Source organism: Hypomesus nipponensis, chromosome 22 (assembly GCF_054491055.1).
Source record: "Hypomesus nipponensis isolate SF chromosome 22, ASM5449105v1, whole genome shotgun sequence".
NCBI classification, from domain to species: domain Eukaryota; kingdom Metazoa; phylum Chordata; class Actinopteri; order Osmeriformes; family Osmeridae; genus Hypomesus; species Hypomesus nipponensis.
Genome location: NC_140382.1, coordinates 15124984 through 15145654, shown reverse-complemented (window position 1 = coordinate 15145654; position 20671 = coordinate 15124984). Strand labels below are relative to the sequence as shown.

The 20671-nt window shown below is 40.7% G+C and overlaps 2 protein-coding genes across 4 annotated transcripts; one reads left to right on the top strand and one right to left on the bottom strand.

The window, feature by feature from the left end:
• Window positions 1-1763: 1763 nt before the first annotated feature.
• Window positions 1764-3480, bottom strand: helt (helt bHLH transcription factor). Its single transcript, XM_084687700.1, has 4 exons — window positions 3454-3480; window positions 2713-2817; window positions 2464-2560; window positions 1764-2245 (listed from the first exon to the last, which is right to left on the bottom strand). Exons 1-4 carry the CDS (start codon window positions 3478-3480, stop codon window positions 1770-1772), a joined length of 705 nt encoding a protein of 234 aa, XP_084543826.1. The 3' UTR covers window positions 1764-1769.
• A 3355-nt stretch (window positions 3481-6835) lies between these two features.
• Window positions 6836-20591, top strand: acsl1a (acyl-CoA synthetase long chain family member 1a). Of its 3 annotated transcripts, none has more exons than XM_084687229.1 (21): window positions 6836-6960; window positions 13469-13679; window positions 13811-13925; window positions 14067-14131; window positions 14326-14427; window positions 14708-14807; window positions 14961-15136; window positions 15268-15300; window positions 15419-15470; window positions 15563-15636; window positions 16046-16123; window positions 16368-16502; window positions 16643-16777; window positions 16979-17074; window positions 17497-17569; window positions 17721-17809; window positions 17974-18090; window positions 18438-18581; window positions 18806-18907; window positions 19012-19083; window positions 19194-20591. In XM_084687229.1, the coding sequence occupies exons 2-21, from the start codon at window positions 13485-13487 to the stop codon at window positions 19332-19334; spliced, it is 2094 nt and encodes a 697-aa protein (XP_084543355.1). In that variant the 5' UTR covers window positions 6836-6960; window positions 13469-13484; the 3' UTR covers window positions 19335-20591. The 3 variants fall into 3 exon arrangements, with proteins under 3 accessions (XP_084543355.1, XP_084543353.1, XP_084543354.1); XM_084687227.1 differs by lacking the exon at window positions 16046-16123 and adding an exon at window positions 15925-16002; XM_084687228.1 differs by lacking the exons at window positions 6836-6960; window positions 16046-16123 and adding exons at window positions 12256-12379; window positions 15925-16002.
• The last annotated feature ends 80 nt before the right edge of the window (window positions 20592-20671 follow it).

Genomic DNA, 20671 nt, shown 5'->3' with positions numbered 1-20671 from the left:
GTGAGCGGGGCAGAGAAGAGGGGAGAGAGAGCCAGCCCTGGGAGGAGAGTAACACAGAGCCCCCCCCTTCCCCCCGCCCCCTCTCCCGTCTTCCGCAGCATCTTTGATGGGCCTGATCATGTTTCTTCGGGGTCGCTCAAGGATGAAACCCAAGGAACCAAAGATTGTCCCCCATTCAGACACCCCACAATGAAGGACCCCCAGCCCCAAAAAACACTCAGAGGTTCACCCTTTTCTTTTCTCACCTCTCTTTTCTTCACACACTCTTGCGAATCAACACCATACAACTTACTTAAAGAAAGAAAGACAGGGGACGAGATTAGTCCCGTTATTGAGAGAGAAGAGAGCCACCTATAAGGAACCAGCTTGACAAAATCTGCTTTTTTTTCTGGCAAAATGACATTTTCTCATGTGAGGTAAAGTCAGACGACGTAGCAGCCATCTTTTTCTTTGGCTGTCTCAGGCTCTAACTGACAGAAAGTTGACTGGATTGTGAAGGTGACCAGTCAGAGGAGCAAAGATCATAGTCTTAAATTAAATGTAAAGGCAGATTTGTTTCCAGTTGTTGAAGAATATATGATATAATTCTATATTGTAGAAAGTCTCAGTATGTCTATCTCGGGATATTTGGTAGGCAATAAATGGCATGACTGAGTGTGTACTTATTCAAATGCTCAAAAAAGCTCAAAAACAGCTTCAATTTTCCCATCTTAAACTTTTTAAAATGGATTCTCCTAATTCACCTGTTACCCTGCAATGCATTTCTGGCCTGAATGACAAATGTTTTACAAGTTGACAATTTAACTGCCTTAACCACCAATATGAAAAAATCCAACTGTGTTTCCTTGATGGCTTAATACATGCAAAATGTTTCAATTATTTTTAACAGCCTTAAATTTAATGGGTGAGGGTGAACGGGCTGTGTAAGAACAAGCTTGTTTAAGTTGGTTGAGGGGGGCACTGATAGGCCCCCTGCAAAACATTGTCTACCTCTCCTTCTCCATGTTAAAGAGATTTTCTATGTGAATTAGCTGTCTGTGAAGGAATCTCGTGACCTAATATTTAAATATAGGTGGAACTGACCGGTGCCCACGGATCTTAAAAAAAACAAACTAATCCTATCCAAAGGGGCTTACTTCGTTTGGTTAAAGAACGCTGCCAATTTTATTTGCATGCTGTTTAGATCTGTCAAGATAACACCGTATTGCAGTATTGTGTCTGTTATGAATGGATCAGCCGGGACATAGCCTGTCATAAATTATGGTGTCCAACTGACTATCCAGAAGATGCTGATTATGTCTGCAGCTCAGAAACTCTGGTATTGATGAGATCACAGCGTATTTATTTTATGTTATGTTTTACTGTAAAGAACTGTCTTGCATTTGTCACACAAGTTGCCTGTAGTTAGTCCACATCCGACCTACAAAGAAACTGATGGAGCCTGGTTAGCCATACTGAATACGTTGCCAAATAGGCTTTTTGTGTTTTTCTATTGATCAGTAATTATTTAGTAACCTAGAAAGAAATATGTGCCTCCAAAAATTGTTAGTTTCGCTTTTTGAGTGTGAGTGATCCATTCACATGTAATACTACAGCTATTATCTTAATCAAATCAACATGGACGAGATAGACTAGAAAAACAACATGGAAAATTATATAATATCTGTTGAAAAGAAATATTTATTTTATTCAAATATTCACATTCAGTTGTGTTTCATTACATAAGCAAGTCTACATAAATAACGACAATTTATAAACGCTTATAATATTTACAAAGCATGTTGCGCAGTGTGCAAACTGAACGCATTCGCATGTGAGTGGCCAATAAAGTTGAAATAGTGATGGTCAAGTCCCTGCACGGGCGACAAGTAGCCGCCGTGCTGTTGCGTCGGAGAGGATAATGGCACTGTTGGATACGTGATAGTGGGACTGCGCCCTGAGGTGTGCCATGGGAAATGTCCCGGTGGGCTTTGCTGGAACATGGATTCACAGGGGCTGAGGCTCTGGTGTTCCGGGGATGAGTGCAACTGGCCCAGAAAATCCGCGGGGTCCGGCAGAGTTCCCACGGATCCGAAGATGGGCTCAGTGACTGCCCGGGATTTAGACTGCAGGAAAGCTATAATCCGCGCGTACTTGATGTCTTTGGTTTCTACCCTCTCCTCTGTGGTGAGGTAGTGCACCAGGTTCTTCATACATTCGTGATAGCCGTAGTGGAAGTAGTTCGCGAACTCGGCCAGCAGTTCACCTGAATTAAGTAAAAATAGGTATTATTAGTACAAGAACACTAAAGAAGATTAACAACCCTATGAAACAACACAATTACCGTTGGGTAAATAAAGTTAAATACAGTATTTGGATGGTTTATTATGTTGGAATGGCACAGCAAGCTTACCATCATTTACGAGACTTTGTGTGGTGCTGAGAGGTAGGTGCTGTTATATGCGCAAAATAACGTAGGCCTACCTTTTTCTCTGCCACGGGGAAAGTCTGCGGAGTGGAGCGCTCGTAGATACTGCACAGTCATCTCCAGAATTTCTGCCTTCTCAAGTTTCCCCGAGTTCTATAAATCCAAACGGAAACACATGTAAAAACGTTGACCTGTGGTCATAACCACAAACAATCTAACCAATAAACAACGTCAAGACGCTCAAAACATCCTACTACAACGCCAGAACATTTCGTTTAAACTAGTATGTAAAAGAAGAAGCCTACCTGTTTAGCAAGAGCCATTGGGACAGTTTTTCCAAGTTCGTTGAGGCAGCGGTTGATGCGGTCCCGTCGCCTTTTTTCAATCACTTTGTGGGAAATTGGAGTTCTCTGTAAAGTTAAGAACGCACAATGGGTTATTAAAATACACTTCAAGTGGGCTACAGTAGCCTATACCTAACGCGAATTCAGATTAAACTAATTCCCATCTTACAGAGATTTGCGTATGAGAGGAAACAGACAGCACAAAGATATTAAGTTAGTACTACAGCGTATAGTAGTGCGCCTTGGTGCATCCGTGGTGAGTTACATAGCTGTTGGTTAGATAGCCGGTAGTGGTGCGCTGCGCTTTGGTGCACCCGTGCGCAACTGGTCTAGCGGTATTACTTTATTGGCACGGAGTCTTGATTCCCATCCATAAGCGGACTAGGTTAAGATACAAGATCACATATATTTGTCAATTAAGTGACGAATGCATCATAGTTATTTAAAGAAGCCTATGAGTTTTGGACATGAAAAATGTCGATAACTTAACGCGGTTATCAGGATCCTTTTCGTGTTTCTAAACTCGAAAATCATCCATGGCAGAGAAGCCAACATTTGCAGATAACAAAATATCAAACTAACACTCAAAATAGGTAGCTATATATTCTACATTTACAAAAAGTAAATTCATTCATTCAGCCATGTAAATTCATTCTATGTACACACTATCGTATAGCAAGAGCGCGCGGAAAGAGCGCATACCTTTCTGTCCTTCATTTTGGATGCCATTGGGTGAAAAAGTTTTGATACAAAAATGTTTCAATGAAGACGCGGAGAGTCGTGGAGTTCTACTGACTGACTAGGAAGACTGAACACTGAGTGGGAGCATTCCCCTTTATAGAGCAATCATCCCTGCATGCTGGCCATTCATGGTGTAAATTATTCCACAGGATAATAGGCAAGCTTTCGTTAAATGTGTGCATTAAGGATCAGTAAAAGAAATAGCAAAAACCTGAAGCCATGGGCTCACAGGGGGGCAAACCTGCTTTGTTAATCCACGTGGCTGTTCAAAAGACACGTGATTACTTTTAGAATATTATTTGCATAGTAACAACCCAGGCGGGAAATGTGAACTGAGCGCTGGGTTCGCCCTATCCAACAGGGCGCAGTGCGCGCAGTGAAAACAAAGCCGCCAAAAAAAGAACCCTCTTTCTTCCAATTCGCGTTTCTCACACGATCGCCTGTTTACAAATCCCAGCAAGCGATCTTAACTTTCATCCAAGCCTCGTCTGAGTTTTAAGGCCTGTCCAGTGTCATTAGAGTAATTAAGTAAGCCTTTAATAGGCTGTTCCGCCGAGTTCAGGGGAGATCTTTGGAGACTGAGTCCCCCCCGTTTGTTCTCAGCGTTTCTCACACGACTTGGTGACACGTTCATCTTTTATGAGAGATGGCAAGCTTTTTGTTTACATTCTTTATTTTTTGGAGTCCTCGGCAGGTGTGTGATTAGCCCTGGCACACGAGCGTCGCCTGCGTCACGGCCAGCGTCTCCAGCCATCTTTGGCACACGAGGGTTACCCACAACTGGCGACTCTTTGGAGAGGCTCAATTTGTATCCTATTATCCTATAAGAAAATGTCTATTCAGTCGAGAGAATAGTTTTCATTGGCCTAAATTTTAATAATGCTGTGGAAGAATAGAGCAGAGAAATAAAGAAGAATCCAGCTGGCGTGAGCACGCATTATTCCCCGTCACCTGCAAGATGGATAGCCTGGAGACCTCTATTCATTTGCCTAATTTCGGTCAACTTAACAAACTTTAGGAGAAATTATTCTGGCATTGTTGTGAAGGGTGAAGCTTTCTGATCGAATTAACAGCATGTTTTGATCCGGTAAATGTCATTAGAAAGAAAGAAACAATCGCGTTTAAAGAGGCCTGGGTAACGCGCCAAGTGGAGACGCCAAAGCGCATACTTCACAAAGGGGTCTAGTAAATGCCACAGGGGACTTTTGTACCCTCACATTGCTTAGGTTTTCCGCAACAAAGGGCATTATTTTATACTTGAATACATTTCATACAACAATTGTCTGTTTTCTTCAAACATATTTTCACAGCAAGGTTAACAACAGGTTTATTGTGTATGCTTCGTCTCACAGATTCAAACCGGTCTTCATGCGCCAAAATAGTTTGTTCGTCTGCTTTTGGGGGGAACGTTTTAATCTTGAATGTTTCGCAAGGTTTTAATTTAATTGATCTTGTGTGCAACGTTGGAGGGAGGAACATTGAATAATAGAAGTAGAATAAAAAAATAAAACGCTTCTATGGACATCTAAAGCGTTAGAGACTTTACATCACAGAGAAACGCGTAAGCGAGAAGGCTATGGGGCATTAAATCCCATTACATTTATTGTGGATGTTAGAAAGTTTTATGACTTATGTTTTCTCTTGAAATACGGACAACAAACATATTATTACGTTGGATGCAATGTTTGTCACTTAATGATGACAAAATGTAAAACAAAATGACGTTATAGTTGTGCGTCCTGGATTCTTGGGTTATAGGCCTAGTCTCTCAAATAAATCAGCTATTCCCTGTACTATTGTGTTTAAAATATATAATAGTTAGGTAAATACGTTTTCAATTATGGTAAGTTTACGTATTATGTACGCTCAAAAATTGATTATTTGGGATTTTGGCATTTCAACTACTTGCAAGCCACAGGTTACCACGGTATGAGTATTGCTATCATTAAACATAAGGATAATCCTATTTTGCCCATATTTGTACCTGATTGTAGAGGTTAAATTAGCAGTTTAAGCAATTAGCAATGATTATAAAATTATCCTGCAATCTTCTACAAGGCTTTATGTTTGTGGTAGCCTACCACCTACACATTTGCAAAATAATAATACATAGTAATAAAAAAAAAGATGGTTTAGAAACGATCAAATGTTTAGGAAAAAGTTTAAAATATATTATGGGATAGGCTACTTGAATGGTTTTGAAAATTTTCTTTTTCTTTTAAATTCCAGAATTTAGTGGTTGAGCTACAAAAATGACATGTTTATAATATAAGTAAATAACGTTCCATTAGCAAGCTGCAGATACTAATAGTATTATAATACTTGTTCTTGCATAGCCTGCATATCAGCTACAATGTAAAAGTACAGTGTATCTCCTAACGGCGTAAAAATGCTATCTTAAATAGCTGAAATGCCCCTTTCATATACAAACTTTTCGGTATAAATTACGTTTCAACCATGAGACGCATTGTGTTCTGACCCACGATGACCTCTACCGGTCCCAGACACAGCCTTTAGCTTGGGGCGCCACCCTCTGTTTGTGCCGTAGTTCACACGGTGCTTATTGTATACGGAGATATCGTGGAAATGAATTGATTGAAGCCAAGATTAAAGACAGTCGAAGACTATTTTTGTATTTTTTGTTTTGCCATTGATTAGACTATTTGTCTCATTTGGGTTGTCCATGGCAAGAGTTAGTTGTCTATAGCAAATAAGGTGTCATAACTGTTTCAAGCTAATCTATCATATCAGGCAACAAACCTGATCATTTTAGTTTCTGACCATTCTAAAATATAGTAGGCCTTATGACAGCAACATTTTGTTTATCCATGGACAAACTGGCTAAAAGTAGGCAAACCTTTAAAGGCTAGTCTGCTTTGTTCGTCAGCGGAAGAAAAAAAAAACTAAATTACTTTTAACGTAGGCCTACTCTCAATAGGCTGTGTGTCTACGCTACCATGACAAACATTCTACCAAAATGTGGGCAAATATTGTAATTCGGATTTTTAATTTGGATGAGGGTACGAAACTGGGTGGTCGAAATTGCAGACCTCTAGAGTGCGCTATTGGTTTGATCTCAGGAGTTGGGTTTTAAAATCTGAGTATGTAGAATTGTGAACATTTATTTGTTGTATATATGAATATTTTTGATGTTTCTGCCAATTTATCATTGTAATGGCCAGACTTTGATTATTAAATACATTAAAAAGTAACACATAATATATCAACTCTGGTGCGTGCACCGCCCATCCACGAAAAATAAGGGGACCCTAGGAACCAAAACGCTCGTTCTCAAAGTTATACATAAAGTGATGATAGCTTTGGCCAATGACAAAACGTCTCTCAAAGTGTAGCGTATGTGCACACATATTGTAGGGCAGTCCCGATTGGCTTATTGGTCAGTAAATGACGAGTATTGTTGGAATCTTCAAGATTCAGACGTTTACTTGTTGGAGCTGCCTGCGTCAGGTTAGTTGGCTAAAAATTTGTGTTTTTAATGTCATTTTTACATTTGAGTGCGTGTTTTGTAAATGGCTGTTCGGATTTTAGTGTGTGCGTTGGCTAAACGCATTTTTGGCGTCTAGAAACGAGCGCTTTCCAGAGCGTTTCACTTACAAGAAGTGATTGGCAGGATTGTACAAAATGAAATATTTTGTAATATAGGCTAACCTACATCAGAGGCTAAATAGGCGTGTGCATGTCTCTTAGGTCCTTGTTGTCGTGTTATGTTTGTTATTACAGACGTACACACGTAAGTTCCTGTTCTTCAGTAGCCTAAACCTTTGTATTTGGTGAATCAACACGTAGTCAGATATGGTTGGGGAACACCATTTTCTTGCTTAGACCGCCAAGTATTTAAACTTACCATTACTGTCTGGAGATGATAGCAATACAATATGCAACAGTGAAAAGAGGGTGTGACACCAACTTTCTTTAGACTCCGTTTATTAGCGTGATGCGTGCTTTCTAAAAGTGCTGAAAGGGCCCTATTGTTAGTTAATTAGACAATATTGTAACCAATTTAAATAGACAGTGTTGCCATTGTGGAAGTTGTGTTTTGGCATGCCGGTACAGGAGTTAAATCGTTAAAATGTGTTTAATTAGGCTACAAATCTCTTTTTTCAATATATGCAGATTGGTAGCAGATCATTTCTGTATCCAACACCATCTAGACCTATAACACGGAAGTATCTTCACTTTTTTTCCACATTTTGTTTTGTCATAGGTCTACTACGAAATGTTCTTCAATCTACTCACAACACCCCATAATGACTTACCAGAAATGAGTTTACAGATAGTTTGAAAAACATAAAACGATAAAAAACATTGCCATAATAAATTAGACCCTTTCCTCATGAAGCTCAAAGTTTTATGCTGTAACCACCATGCTTAACCGTTGGGATGGTATTCGCCTGGCGATGATCGACGTCTGGTTTCCTCCTGACGTGACACTTGGCCTTAGTTTGCAATGGTTCTGCCTTGGTTTCAACAATCCAGTGAATCATGTTGATTCATTGTTTTGAGTCTTTATAGGTTCCTTTTGGCAAACGCCTTGTGGGCTGTGCCTTTATGCTTGCTGTTTGTCTGGCTGCTCTAAGAAAAAGGCCTGCTTTGTAGGGTACTGTGAGATTGTTCTTCTGGAAGGTTCTCCACAGAAAATCGTCTGGACTTCTATCAGAGAGATATTCAGGTTCTTGGTTACTTGAGTTTGTTGGCTAATCAAGTTTAAATGTTCATCCTGTGGAAGTGAATGTTTTCAGACCTTTTAACTGTTTAAAAAAGAAATAGAGCCCTGTGGCATTTCTTACATTTGCACAATTTCCAAATATGCAAAATGTGTGACTTGTTCTTGCATAGCTTGCTCAAGTATTATTTGCACCTGTACAGGTGTTTTATTACCTAATGAAAACGTTTTACCTTCCGTGTATTACTGTGCAAATGTGTTTACACTTAGGCCTAGCGCTTTAATTTGACTCTTCAGAGTCTGGAAAATGTGAAGTGACGTTCCTGGGAGACTAAACCAGTCTTTGGGTTGTGATTCATCTGAAACAATCCAACAATTTGATTTTCGGTATTGTATTTAATCATTGACTTTGTGCACCTGATCTATCTCATCCCTCTTTTTCCCCTCCCTTCCTCCTTGCACCAAGGGCAAACTGTAGTCACACCTATCCACAGCTTGCTTGTCTAGAGTTAATAGCAAGCTTCGGTTTCAGGTGTCAGTTAGCGAGCCACTTTATTTACACAACATTTACCATTCAACTATGGTATTGGTCCATCCACTCAAACAGGTAGGTCTAATCACCACCTCTGCTTCCTGGTGAGGTTGTAGTAGGGGAAACTGTTATGGTGGTTACAATTTGTCTAAAATGATAAATTCATGACTACTCATGTCATATGCAAGGTACACCTGTTTCATAAATGATATATTGAAACTTTTATTGGGATGAAAAAGTATGTGGTCAACAATGAATTTATTAGCCTAACTGATCTTTGTTGGAAACGACAGTCAGTTGTGAAAATTCCTTAATGTTGGCGTCTGTAGTCAGAGGTCATACGAAGAATGTATTCAACATGTCTGAACACGTCACAACCCTAAATAGTTTGGAAAGCTCCACAAGTTTTCTTGTATAGTAAGGGGGCTGGCTGACTGGCTGGCTAGTCACTTAGTATAATGCACAGTATTATATGAGAGGGAATTGTGTTGTTGTAAGATCCAGTTATCAAAATAAAAGCACAATGTTGACATGTATCTAGAGGCTGAGAATTTTTCAGATATACGTAACTGCCCTATTGTTAGTTGTTGGTCAAAACAGTGACATTGTCTAAGTTAGCTGACAGGAAAAGCATAGCAGTTTTGTGTTTGTGAAAGAAGACTATTGACAGTATTGTCATGTCTGCTGCGTGGAGTCTAATCAGAAAAGAAGCACATTACACTGGTGTTTTGTGTGGAGGTTATGCTAGCTAATGATGTGGTGGGAGATGGAAGTAGGGGTGCCTGCAGTGCACGCGACCTTTGCTCCAATTTGCAGCCCATCCCCCTTCTGCAGTTGTCATGTGACTAGCAGTATTTTATTTCAGGGTCACTGCATATGGCCACAGTCATTGCGTTCCTCTTCAAGGTCAGGCTTTGTGTCCGAAGGCAGGGTGTGTGAATTGTGTATGTGTAAAGAGTTGTGTGATGATGGAGATGGGGGTGAGTAGGGAGCAGGGTAAAGGAGGACACTGGTGCAGCCAGCCATTCATTACTGGGAGCATGGCTGACTTGACCCATTGATGGCCACTGAACTCCCTTACCCTTCACCCACTTCCTGACAATTTGCTGGTCACCTGTGGTCCATTGTTTGTGAGGTTCAAAAGCATTTTGCCCACCTTGCTAAAGCATTTGGTATATGTAGGGTAATTGATATTTATAAAATATTCTAACGTAAATGTTATTTGACAGAGCCTTCTATTTAAAGAGCCTTTCCCTCAATGGATCTATGCACTGACTAGTGAATTATGAATGCTGTACAGGCAGACAGTGTATGAGTTGGTACAGGGTCTAATGTTCTCCAGTGACAATGCATTTAATGGCAACATAGATGCATCTTATCAATAATATTGTGGATTTAATTAACACACCATATACTTTAGTTCATCTGAGGGGAGGGAGTTTCCTTGCACCTATCAAGAAAACAAATGAAAGGAAATAAATAAATCAATATTTATTAGGCTAGTATCAGAGTGAACCTGCAGGTTAAACATGCTAATCCACTACGATTTTCACAAATTAAACTAATAAAGTGACAGGTCTGTACACTTTCACGACACATAATCCTAATTTACAACCCTTGATCTGACAATCTCTTTAACTTTGCTTCAATTTACTGATTTAATGTGCGGCCAATTTGACTGGGTCTGTGTTGACTCCCTCTCCTTCTCCTTGTATTCTCTGTTCTGCAATGTGTGTGTGTGAGAGTGAGATTGAAACAAACCAACTGCCCCCCCCTCTCCTTTTTTTGTACCCAATGTCTTCTGTTTAGCTACTGAGTGGGGTGACCATTAGGCTGGCTCTGCCATTGGCTTGTCATCTATCCAGGCCAAGTATGGAGAGTTGGGGTTGGAGTGGTGGTGAGGGTTACCTTTCGCCTGGAAACCACTCAGGGCAACCATGTGACACTGTGGCATGTCCCTGCTTGAAGCCAGCTGACACTCTTACATATGTGCACACACACACACATTGTAAATGTAGTGTAGCAGTGACTGTAAAGCTGCCTTTTTAAAAGGGGTTGGATTTAAGAGGAAGTTAAATGAACAAATATGACAAACCAAAACGGCACATTATTGATGCAGTTTTCAAAGTCAAACTTTGTTCAAGTCATTTTACAGTTTTTACTTAGAAAGTAAAGACTATTTTGGTGGCCTTTGATACATTTGAATGTCCTGATTACATCCGAAATGCACAGCTAAATGAGTGATTGCATAACAGATGGGAACATGAGTCAGATTATGGCTTTGTGTCGACATATTAAAACTTGTTTTTATTTGCCTTCAGATTTCCTTTTTTCTAACCTCAACCATGCTTTAAACTATTCAGTAGGTTTGTCTTAAAGGAAAGCATTTTGCTTCCCTATTTGGCCTATTTGCGTAATGCTCATTCAGTTTGCACATGGCAGTGTTGATGTCTAACAGAATCAGTTGAGAGAATCAAAGATAACTGAAATGTGTCATCATGACAAGTCAGTCTGCTGCAACATGCAACAAACAACTTGATGCTGCTTGATGCTCAGGACTTCCAGAAAGATATGTCATGACACGAGTGTCTAGTGATTAAACAAAAGAAGACATATCCTTGGTCTGTAACTGATTACTGTAAATATGAGTCATGGGAGTGGCTCTCAGTTTTGTAAGTTGAAACCAGATTCAATGTTTACATTTTGGATTTTGAGAGCTAGGCCTGTTTTAGGCCTAGATTCTGTCAGTAAGCATATTGTACCTTTTTTTTTTTCTTCTTCCAAAATAAAATACATATGTAGTGCCAACCCCAATCACAGGTCAAAATGAAGCTAAGAAAGTGTTGTGAACATCATTCATAGCCTAGGCCTAGATAAGAGTAGGTTGATTTTGGGAGGCCTTTTAGGTTGTTATAATATGAAAATGTAATTTACAACAAAATGTGCAGCAAAAGCTTTTGTACATGATTTGCCTGCTGATTCATTATGAGTCAATGCTTCTGAAAGTGTAATTAAATCTAGTAATGTTGAAATGTTATATAGGTGAAAGGTGACACATTTACAAATTTGAGTTGCACACACTCACTCTGGATGGAATGGAAACATAGGTATGGATCTGAGATAAGGAGAGGGGGACATTCTGTGCCAAGTTTTGTAAATATTGAACCATTTTCTTTTTAGGTGTTTGCTTGTGGACCATGCTATCTTACAATACCCTGATTCACATGAATGAACATACAGCAATATCTGCTTAATAAGGATCATGATGGATTTATTAATGCCAACAGTGGAATGGACCGCTTATGTGGTATTTACCTGTGAGAAGTATAAACACAACCTTGAACTAAGGTTTATCAAGGTTGATTCTCCATCCATTATGACCATGTACCAGGTGATGAAGTAAACCCAAGTATGCCATATTTTGAAATCACTTATGACAGGCAGTATGCTGAAATACCAAAGAAATATGGGTGTGGGGTGCATGCACTCCCTCTAGCAGAGTCCCAGACGAGTGACTGACTGGGTGGAGAGAGAGCACCTCACGTGTTCTTGTTTCTGTCTCATAAGGGGCGGTGCTCTGCTATTCATAGTATTGAGACCCACGAAGAGGTCTATTGGAGGTCATTTGAAGCCTCTGTGGAGGCGACTGTGGCTATATCGGCAGTTTGAAGGTAGTTAAATTACTTCCCTTTGTGTAGACTATCTTTAGAGATACAGTAGGTTTTATGTAACTATTATATCATTATTATAAAGAGTTATATGTGGGATGATGTCTGTAATAGGCTACATCTGCAAGCAGGTTCACTGAATTGTTTTTAACAATGAGTTGTTTAGTGTTGCCATGCTATGAAGTGGTGAGTTTGATGTCCCAGTATTACTGTTTCCTGTACTACTTGTTGATGGACAGCAGAACTTGCTCTTGGATGATCTGGCAATTTCATACGTTTGAAGCTACACTGTTTAGGCCTAACAAGGTTGTGTGTGTGATCTTTGAATGTAATTTAGGTACTGGTAGGTACTCTAATCTAGTGCGTGGCAGATTTGGTACTCCTGGCATCAACAGTCAATTTTCCACTGAGTTATTCTGAACCGCTGGTTTGCCTTTATAATAATAGAAAGTAGTAAGTAGGTAAGAAGTCAGTTCTGAAGTCATTGATGTTTTCATTCACATGACAAGCTTTAAGGATTAATGTTTTTTTTTTTAAAGGGATTTAAGACTTAAATCATGAGTAGACAACCTTATATTTCCTACTATCAGAACATTACAAGTGGTACAAAATGTGCCAGTAAATTAAGATTTTGTTATTGTTGTTCATCCTGCAAATATTTACTGCAGTATATTTCCAAATCTATATTCTGGTTCTCCTTTCGTATTGTCAAACAGACTTTTCAAAGTGGCCTTATTTGCATGTCTTACTGGGATCACAATTTCAGGAGGAGGAGGAGGGTGGGGGGAAGTTGCAGGACGGGTTTACAGTGTCGATATCCGTTGAGACCTGTGTTCAGTACCGGTTTACTTGGAGTATAATTTCCCTCAATCTATTCATTGTGTGAATTCCTACTCTTGTTCCTATTCCGTACTGTGTTACCTTAGAGAGGTCTAGCTGATCCAAATAAAGTACCAGAAATTACTATGGCAAATATAATCAATGACAGGATAGGGAAGTGTAGGGGGAACATGTATTCTTGTTAAGGAGTGAGAAAAAGGTGTGTTGTCTGCAAATACGGTGTAATCATGACACTTCCTTCCTGTTCTGCAGACAGCACAGACACACCATGCAGGCTCAGGAGTTCCTGAGACATTTCCGGATGCCAGATCTAGATGAGTTCCGGCAGTATGTGCGCAGCCTGCCCACCAACACACTCCTGGGCATGGGGGCCTTGGCTGCCTTCAGCACCTACTTGTACGCCACTCGACCTAAAGCCCTCAAACCGCCCTGTGACCTGCACATGCAGTCGGTAGAGGTCCAGGTGAGCCCGTTTTTTCCAGTTAGGCACAACAACCCCCAGACCTGTCACACTGACTTAGTATCGTGTTTTTGTACCAATAATGTCTTTAAAACATTTACAGATTGTGATGAATTACAGACGTTTTGTTGTAGGGTGGAGGGTTTGCAAGGAGGTCTGTGCTGAATGACGATGACAACCACATGACCCATTACTACAGTGACGCGCAGACCATGTATGAAGTCTTCCTTCGAGGGATGAGGGTGTCAAGTGAGTACTACTTTATTTAAATTTGTGTTATCAGCAAACTCGTTAATCTGTATTTATGATGTCCTAGAAGCTGCAATTGTAAAATATTTGACAGTTGACATGTCAGTTCACGTCCATGTGCTCTTGTTTTCTGGTTTCCAGATGATGGACCCTGTCTAGGATCAAGAAAACCTAACCAGCCATATGAGTGGCTGACATATCGTGTGGTAAGATTATTTTTTTTAAGACCAAAAAACCTTTTGTAGTACTCTAAAAGACTCTCACCTCTGCTTATGCCAAATCAATTGTTCTTCATAAGAATGTCTGTTTTTGTTTCCTTTTAATTAAATCGATCTCAATCAATGTACCCAACTGGCCAAATTCAATATGAAACATTTAAGTCTCATCCATCTTTGTACAGGTGGCTGACAGAGCAGAGCATATTGGCTCTGCTCTCCTCCACAAAGGACACTCTCAAGATGGTGACAAGTACATTGGGATTTTTGCTCAGAACAGACCAGAGGTTTGAGATTAACTCACAAGAAAACACTTGCCATTACTCCTTTCCTTTTTACGTTATCCTTTCACACTTCATTCCATATTGAGTCTTGTGCTCCCTTTCTTACTGCATTTCTCACCTTTTATTTAGGTGAGGGGGGGGGGGGTCTATATCTTAATCTGTCTATACAAACAGATGGGTAGATATCCCCCTCATGCTTGTCTAGACAGTACTCATGCAGACCTTGTTTATCATTGCATTCCTTGTGTTTAGTCTGTCTATATGTTTTGTATGTTACCTACAGTGGACCATTTCAGAGCTGGCGTGCTACACATACTCGCTGGTGGCTGTTCCTCTGTATGACACACTGGGCACAGAAGCCATTGAATACATCATTGATAGAGGTACTTGGGAAAATGCGAAATTAATTTGCAAGGTCATAACCCCTGTCAACCAGACATTATGTATACGTACGTATATGTATATGTATGTATGTATGTGTGTTTGACTACCAAAATATACAAAAAGATCAATTGGTGTCTGTGTCACTTTCGCAGCCACCATCTCCACGGTGATCTGTGACATGCCGGACAAGGCAAAGCTGATCCTGGAGTGTGTGACAGGGAAAGAGCACACAGTGAAGACTGTCGTCCTCATGGAAGCCTTCGACTCAGACCTGGTGGTCCAAGGACAGAAGTCAGGCATCAGCATCCTGAGCCTGGCAGAGTTTGAGGTGAGAGTTGGGTTACAGTTAGCCTTGCAGTATAGAATGGTCTGTGGTTAAATCCTTCCTTTAATGTTTCTCAGATCAATTTATAAAAACGTGATGAGAATCATGTTGTGATTTTTCGTTTGTCTCCTCAGGTCATTGGCAAGGAGAATCACCAGAAACCAATAGTGAGTATGACTTGCACTCACTCTCCTAAATTCTTTATTGGTTATGTAAATTCTTTATTGGTTATGTACAAAGTATACGATCTACTGTACACATTGTGTGGTGTGTTTTCTGTTACAGCCTCCTAAACCAGAAGACCTGGGACTGATCTGCTATACCAGCGGAACTACGGGTGTGCCTTGCGTGTGCCTTCGAGTCCCCGGGAAGGACATTATGTACATGGTATAATAAACTTCAGTATTTTAACTGTTCTATTCTCCACAGGAAACCCAAAGGGAGCCATGCTGACCCATCGCAACGTCATCTCCAACTGTGCTGCTTTTATTAGGATAACAGAGGTAAATCTGTTTCCTCAATATGGGGGGGGAGGGGAGGGGAAACAACTTCTGCTTTACATTCATTCCACAGCATGTCTACAGCTTTTGGACCTTTTGTTCTTTCTATACCAAACCTCCTGCTGACACATCCCCCCCCCCCCCCCCCCCACACACACTTCCCCCAGTCATAAAATATTTTTCCTGACACTTGCTTTCCTGTGTCTTCTCCCTCCGCCTCTCCTCCTTATGCTTTCATCATGCCTTCATCATGCCTTCATTATGCCTTCATCATGCCTTCATGATCTCCAGGGCATACTTGAACCCAGCACCAACGATGTCCTTATTTCTTTCCTGCCTTTGGCCCATATGTTTGAGAGGGTTGTGGAGGTATGCTGCTGTTTGACCAGTGGGTGTCTTTGTCTCTTGACAGATACACTGCATGCTGAATCTCCACGACATTCACATGTCATATCTCCCTCTTGCACACATGTTTGAGAGGGTAGTGGAGGTACGTGACACATACATCCTCACAACGCTAACAGAATAAAACCATAATCATGTCAAACTAACAAAAAACATCTAAATGTGTTCTCTCATTTGCCGTTTATAAAACTGTATTAACCAAATTATCAAATAACATTGCCCCCTTTGTGGCAGATAATGTAACTTTTAATGTGCACGTAAACACGTACTGGATAAGTAAACAGAAAGCTATGGTATGTCAGTTGGGATAACCATCCTCTCCTCTCCAGGGTGTGGTCCTCATCCATGGGGGTAGGATTGGGTACTTTCAGGGTGATATTCGTCTCTTGATGGATGACCTGAAGACACTGCAGCCCACTGTCTTCCCAGTGGTCCCTCGTCTGCTGAACCGCATGTTTGACAAGGTTACACTTACATTCTTAGATTTGTTTTGCTAAATGGATTGAATCTGTATAATTTATTTGAAAAGCTGTGTCCAAATGTTTGAAACATTTGACATTTAGTTGTGTATTGAGGTGAGCTCTCTCTCCGACATGCTCCACAGGTCTTTGGGCAGGCTAACACATCGCTGAAGAGGTGGCTCTTAGACTTTGCCACTCGGAGGAAGGAAGCCGACATGAGGAACGGTGTGGTTCGAACAGATAGCCTGTGGGACAAACTCATCTTCAAAAAAGTCCAGGTAACGTTACAGTTGCTGGGAAATGCCATTATAGGGCGAGCCAACTGATAGTGCATGTATGAGTTTGCATAATGCAGTAGTCATCTGTAGCTTTCAGTTCATTATAACCAACAACCTTAAGGCTTGCATTTTCTGTGTAATGTGTGATCAGTTGATTTGGGTACCGCTCCTTAAATTGGTGCATTTGTCTTGGTTCTCCAGGCTAGTCTGGGAGGGCGTGTCCGTCTCATGATCACAGGAGCAGCTCCCGTCTCTCCTACCGTCCTCACGTTCCTCAGGGCTGCTCTGGGTTGCCAGGTAACGAGAAGCATGTTATTTTTTTTTTTTTTTTTTTTGGGGGGGGGGGGGGGCAGGCATGACTGCCTTTGTTTATTATTTTCTTTTTAAAGTGAAAGTTTAGACAGACAGGAAAGTCAGGGGAGGAAGACAGGATGGCATGCAGCAAAGGGCCCAGGGGAGATTCAAACCCGGGCAGCTGCGGTAAGGCCTCAGCCCATGTGTTGCGTTCAATCTTCTGGTAAGCCGGGGAACCCAGGAGCGTCTTCTAGAATGTTCTCCGCAAAAATGCGTGTGGTTTTCATTTTCAAGCCAAACACTCCCTGATGAACTGTAAGGAACTAGTACTGAACTGGTTTGTTTGCTGCAGCTTTGCATTTAAAAAGCTTGTTGTTGTTGCAGGTATTCTATTTTCATACAAAATGGTTCTTTCTGTCTTGCAGTTTTACGAAGGCTACGGCCAGACTGAGTGCACAGCTGGGTGTTCTATGTCGATGCCCGGGGACTGGACGGCAGGTAAGCCACACAGCTTACTCAATGCACAGTAGATCATTTTTGCAGAGCCCAGTAATGATGCTTTCCACCTCCTGGATGATAGTTATTACAGTCTCCAAACCCTTTTAAAAAGAAAATGTTAGCATTGCACAAATACCTCTCTTGTGTTCAGGTCATGTTGGGCCCCCACTGCCCTGTAATAGTATCAAGCTGGTGGATGTGACCGAAATGAACTACTTGGCTGTCAATGGAGAAGGAGAGGTGTGATGCCAAAACACCGGACAGACCGGCTTTAAAAATGACATAATATGACGATCAAATACACCATATTAAAAAATAATATTTGAAAGAAATGGCATTGGAGTTAATTGATTGTCTTGTGTGTCCCCTCCCCTCTCCCCTCCACCCCCCCTCCCCCTCCACAGGTGTGTGTAAAGGGACCAAATGTTTTCCTGGGCTACCTGAGAGACCCAGAGAAAACCGTAGAGGCCATAGATGAGGATGGCTGGCTCCACACAGGCGACATTGGCAAGTGGCTACCGGTAAGACTCTGGGGACAAGCTGATGGGACTCGATTCATGAAAATATCTTTGCTTTACTTTTTCTATAACCCAATTTTGAATTATATATTTTACATTTAGTCATTTAGCAGACACTCTTATCCAGAGTAAGTACAGAGACATTCCCCCGAGGCAAGTAGGGTAAAGTGCCTTGCCCAAGGACACAACATCATTTTGGCACAGCCGGGAATCGAATTGGCGACCTTCAGATTACTAGCCCGATTCCCTAACCGCTCAACCACCTGACTCCCATTAAGACCAATAGAAGAACCTTTGCACCCCCTAGCAGAAAATGTTGCTAGAAATTAACACTGTTTTTACCTTTGCAGAATGGTACTTTGAAGATTGTCGACAGAAAGAAGCACATCTTTAAATTGGCCCAAGGGGAGTACATTGCTCCAGAGAAAATTGAAAACATCTACACACGCAGTGACCCAGTGGCTCAAATATATGTCCACGGTGATAGCCTGCAGGTAAAGGACAAACTGCATACTAAAATGTATATTGTGTATGTATGATGGCTACATGTAACAATTGGCGTTTTTGTGGACAATGAAGGGTTTAGCTCGGTGGTTAAACATTTGACTGCAGATTCAAGAGGTTGAAGGTTAAAATCCCCCCTGTACTGTACGTTGCTTTGCATAAAAACATCTGCTTAATGAATACGCTATTATATTATATTATTTTGTGTTTCCAGGCATGCTTAGTGGCCATAGTTGTGCCAGATCCTGACTTCTTACCAGGCTGGGCAAAGAGGAAAGGCATTGAAGGATCTTTTGATGAACTCTGCAAGAGCAAGGTTTGCTTGGCTTCACAATAAGTCACTGTTAACTTGGTGTTCATGTTTTCTTTTTCAAAACCTTTTAATTTTTCTGAAATAATATTTCATCTTTTCCTTTCCAGGACATAAAGAATGCTATTCTCGAAGATATTGTCAGGCTTGGTAAAGAAGCAGGGCTGAAGTCTTTTGAACAGGTTACTCTACCTTAAAAATTCCCTTTACTTGCTTAGAAGTGTTCTAGTCCTATCGGATGGTTTTTACTAACATTCCTCCCCACTTGCTTTTTGTTCTCCTTTCTTTGCAGGTGAGGGATATTGTGTTACACACAGAAATGTTCTCCGTCCAAAATGGTCTCCTAACCCCCACCCTTAAGGCCAAGAGGGCCGACATCCGCAAACACTTCAAGGAGCAGATTGACACGCTCTACGCCAAGATCAAAATGTGAGGCAACTCTGTACACAGACCCCTAGTCATGGAAGGTCACAATTTGGAGGTCATAGATAAAGCCAAACAGCGCGCACAGAAAAGGGAGAGACTTTAAGGGTTCATGCTTCATCTCTCTGCGTCTCTCTAATCTATTCATTTCTAGCGCAGTGGCCCATTTGTCGTCTTGTTCTCTTGCTCACTCGTACAAATATTCATTGATCAGGTCACTGCCTTTTTGTGAGACTTTACTAATCACTCCAATGAAAGCAACAAAAATATACCCTTTTTTTGGTTTGGTGTTAGTCCTCTTGTGGTACAGATTGTCAACTATCACAAACAGCCTTTCAATGTACTGTTTTTGCTATTTAAGTTGCTATTTAATATACTTTATAAATGTAACTGTAAATAGTTTATCTGTAGTTCAAGAAAGTGAAGTTATATGAAAGACAGGTGGATCAAGGTTTATTATTGTAGAGCTTTTGTTTATTCTGTATGTTGTATTAAAGAGCCACTCCAACATTTGTCAAACCATGTAAACACATTGCCAACAGGATGTGATCATATTAAACAAATGATAGCCTGATTGGTAATGGTGTTTACATGGTACAAACAAGTATGTACTCCCTCAAGTGTCCTTGAAAATTTCAGTGGCCTCAAACTGCCAAATCGCACACAGCATGTATGCTACCTGTCATTTCTAATGCAGTTTCATATGGTTATCCAATGGCAAGTTGGCTAGGATCTCATTAGCCCCCAACTTGTATTATAGGTGCATGCAGATGAACCTTTTCAAAGTGTGCCTTTTCAATTTGGTGCATTCTGGCATGTAATGGTGTGGCCAAAGAAAAAAGATTGGCCTTGACAACTACAAAGCTACTTGGATTGGCTTTGAAAAACCACATTTCAACAATTTATGTGAATTGCGAAATGTGCTTTAAGAAATCAGGTTACGTGATTCATGTATAGGTTCCCCTGCTCGCTGGAGATTGGGATTCTGTTTTGTAGTACATTTAGTTTCTTAATATGTTATCACATATGGCCAACCAGGAACTTCAATGTTGTTTATTTAATCTGTCTTAAGTTAAACAACCACTGTCTTGATTCACATCGATTGCAAATTGTGGGTTTGACCTAGCCACTCTTAAAGATGGATGCTCACACTCCTATCCATACCCCTAGTAGGGGGAAGTGATTCTTGACTGGGCAAAGTTTTTTGTACAGGAGAAAAGATCTATCTTTATACAACTCTATAGCATATAAACACTTGTTTCTCCAAGCTGTCTCTGGTTCCTTATTGTTGCACTTAAACAATCCCATTCTCTTTGTTTTAATCAATATATAATGTCATGGTAATGC

Coding starts and splice junctions, on each gene's coding strand:
- helt (XM_084687700.1), bottom strand. CDS start 3,480: ATGGCATCCAAAATGAAGGACAGAAAG. Junction 2,818..3,453: donor CCAAAATGAAGGACAGAAAG/GTATGCGCTCTT, acceptor TTAACTTTACAG/AGAACTCCAATTTCCCACAA. Junction 2,561..2,712: donor CAATGGCTCTTGCTAAACAG/GTAGGCTTCTTC, acceptor TTGGATTTATAG/AACTCGGGGAAACTTGAGAA.
- acsl1a (XM_084687229.1), top strand. CDS start 13,485: ATGCAGGCTCAGGAGTTCCTGAGACATTTCCGGATGCCAGATCTAGAT. Junction 14,808..14,960: donor TGAATACATCATTGATAGAG/GTACTTGGGAAA, acceptor TCACTTTCGCAG/CCACCATCTCCACGGTGATC. Junction 17,570..17,720: donor GCCCGGGGACTGGACGGCAG/GTAAGCCACACA, acceptor TCTTGTGTTCAG/GTCATGTTGGGCCCCCACTG.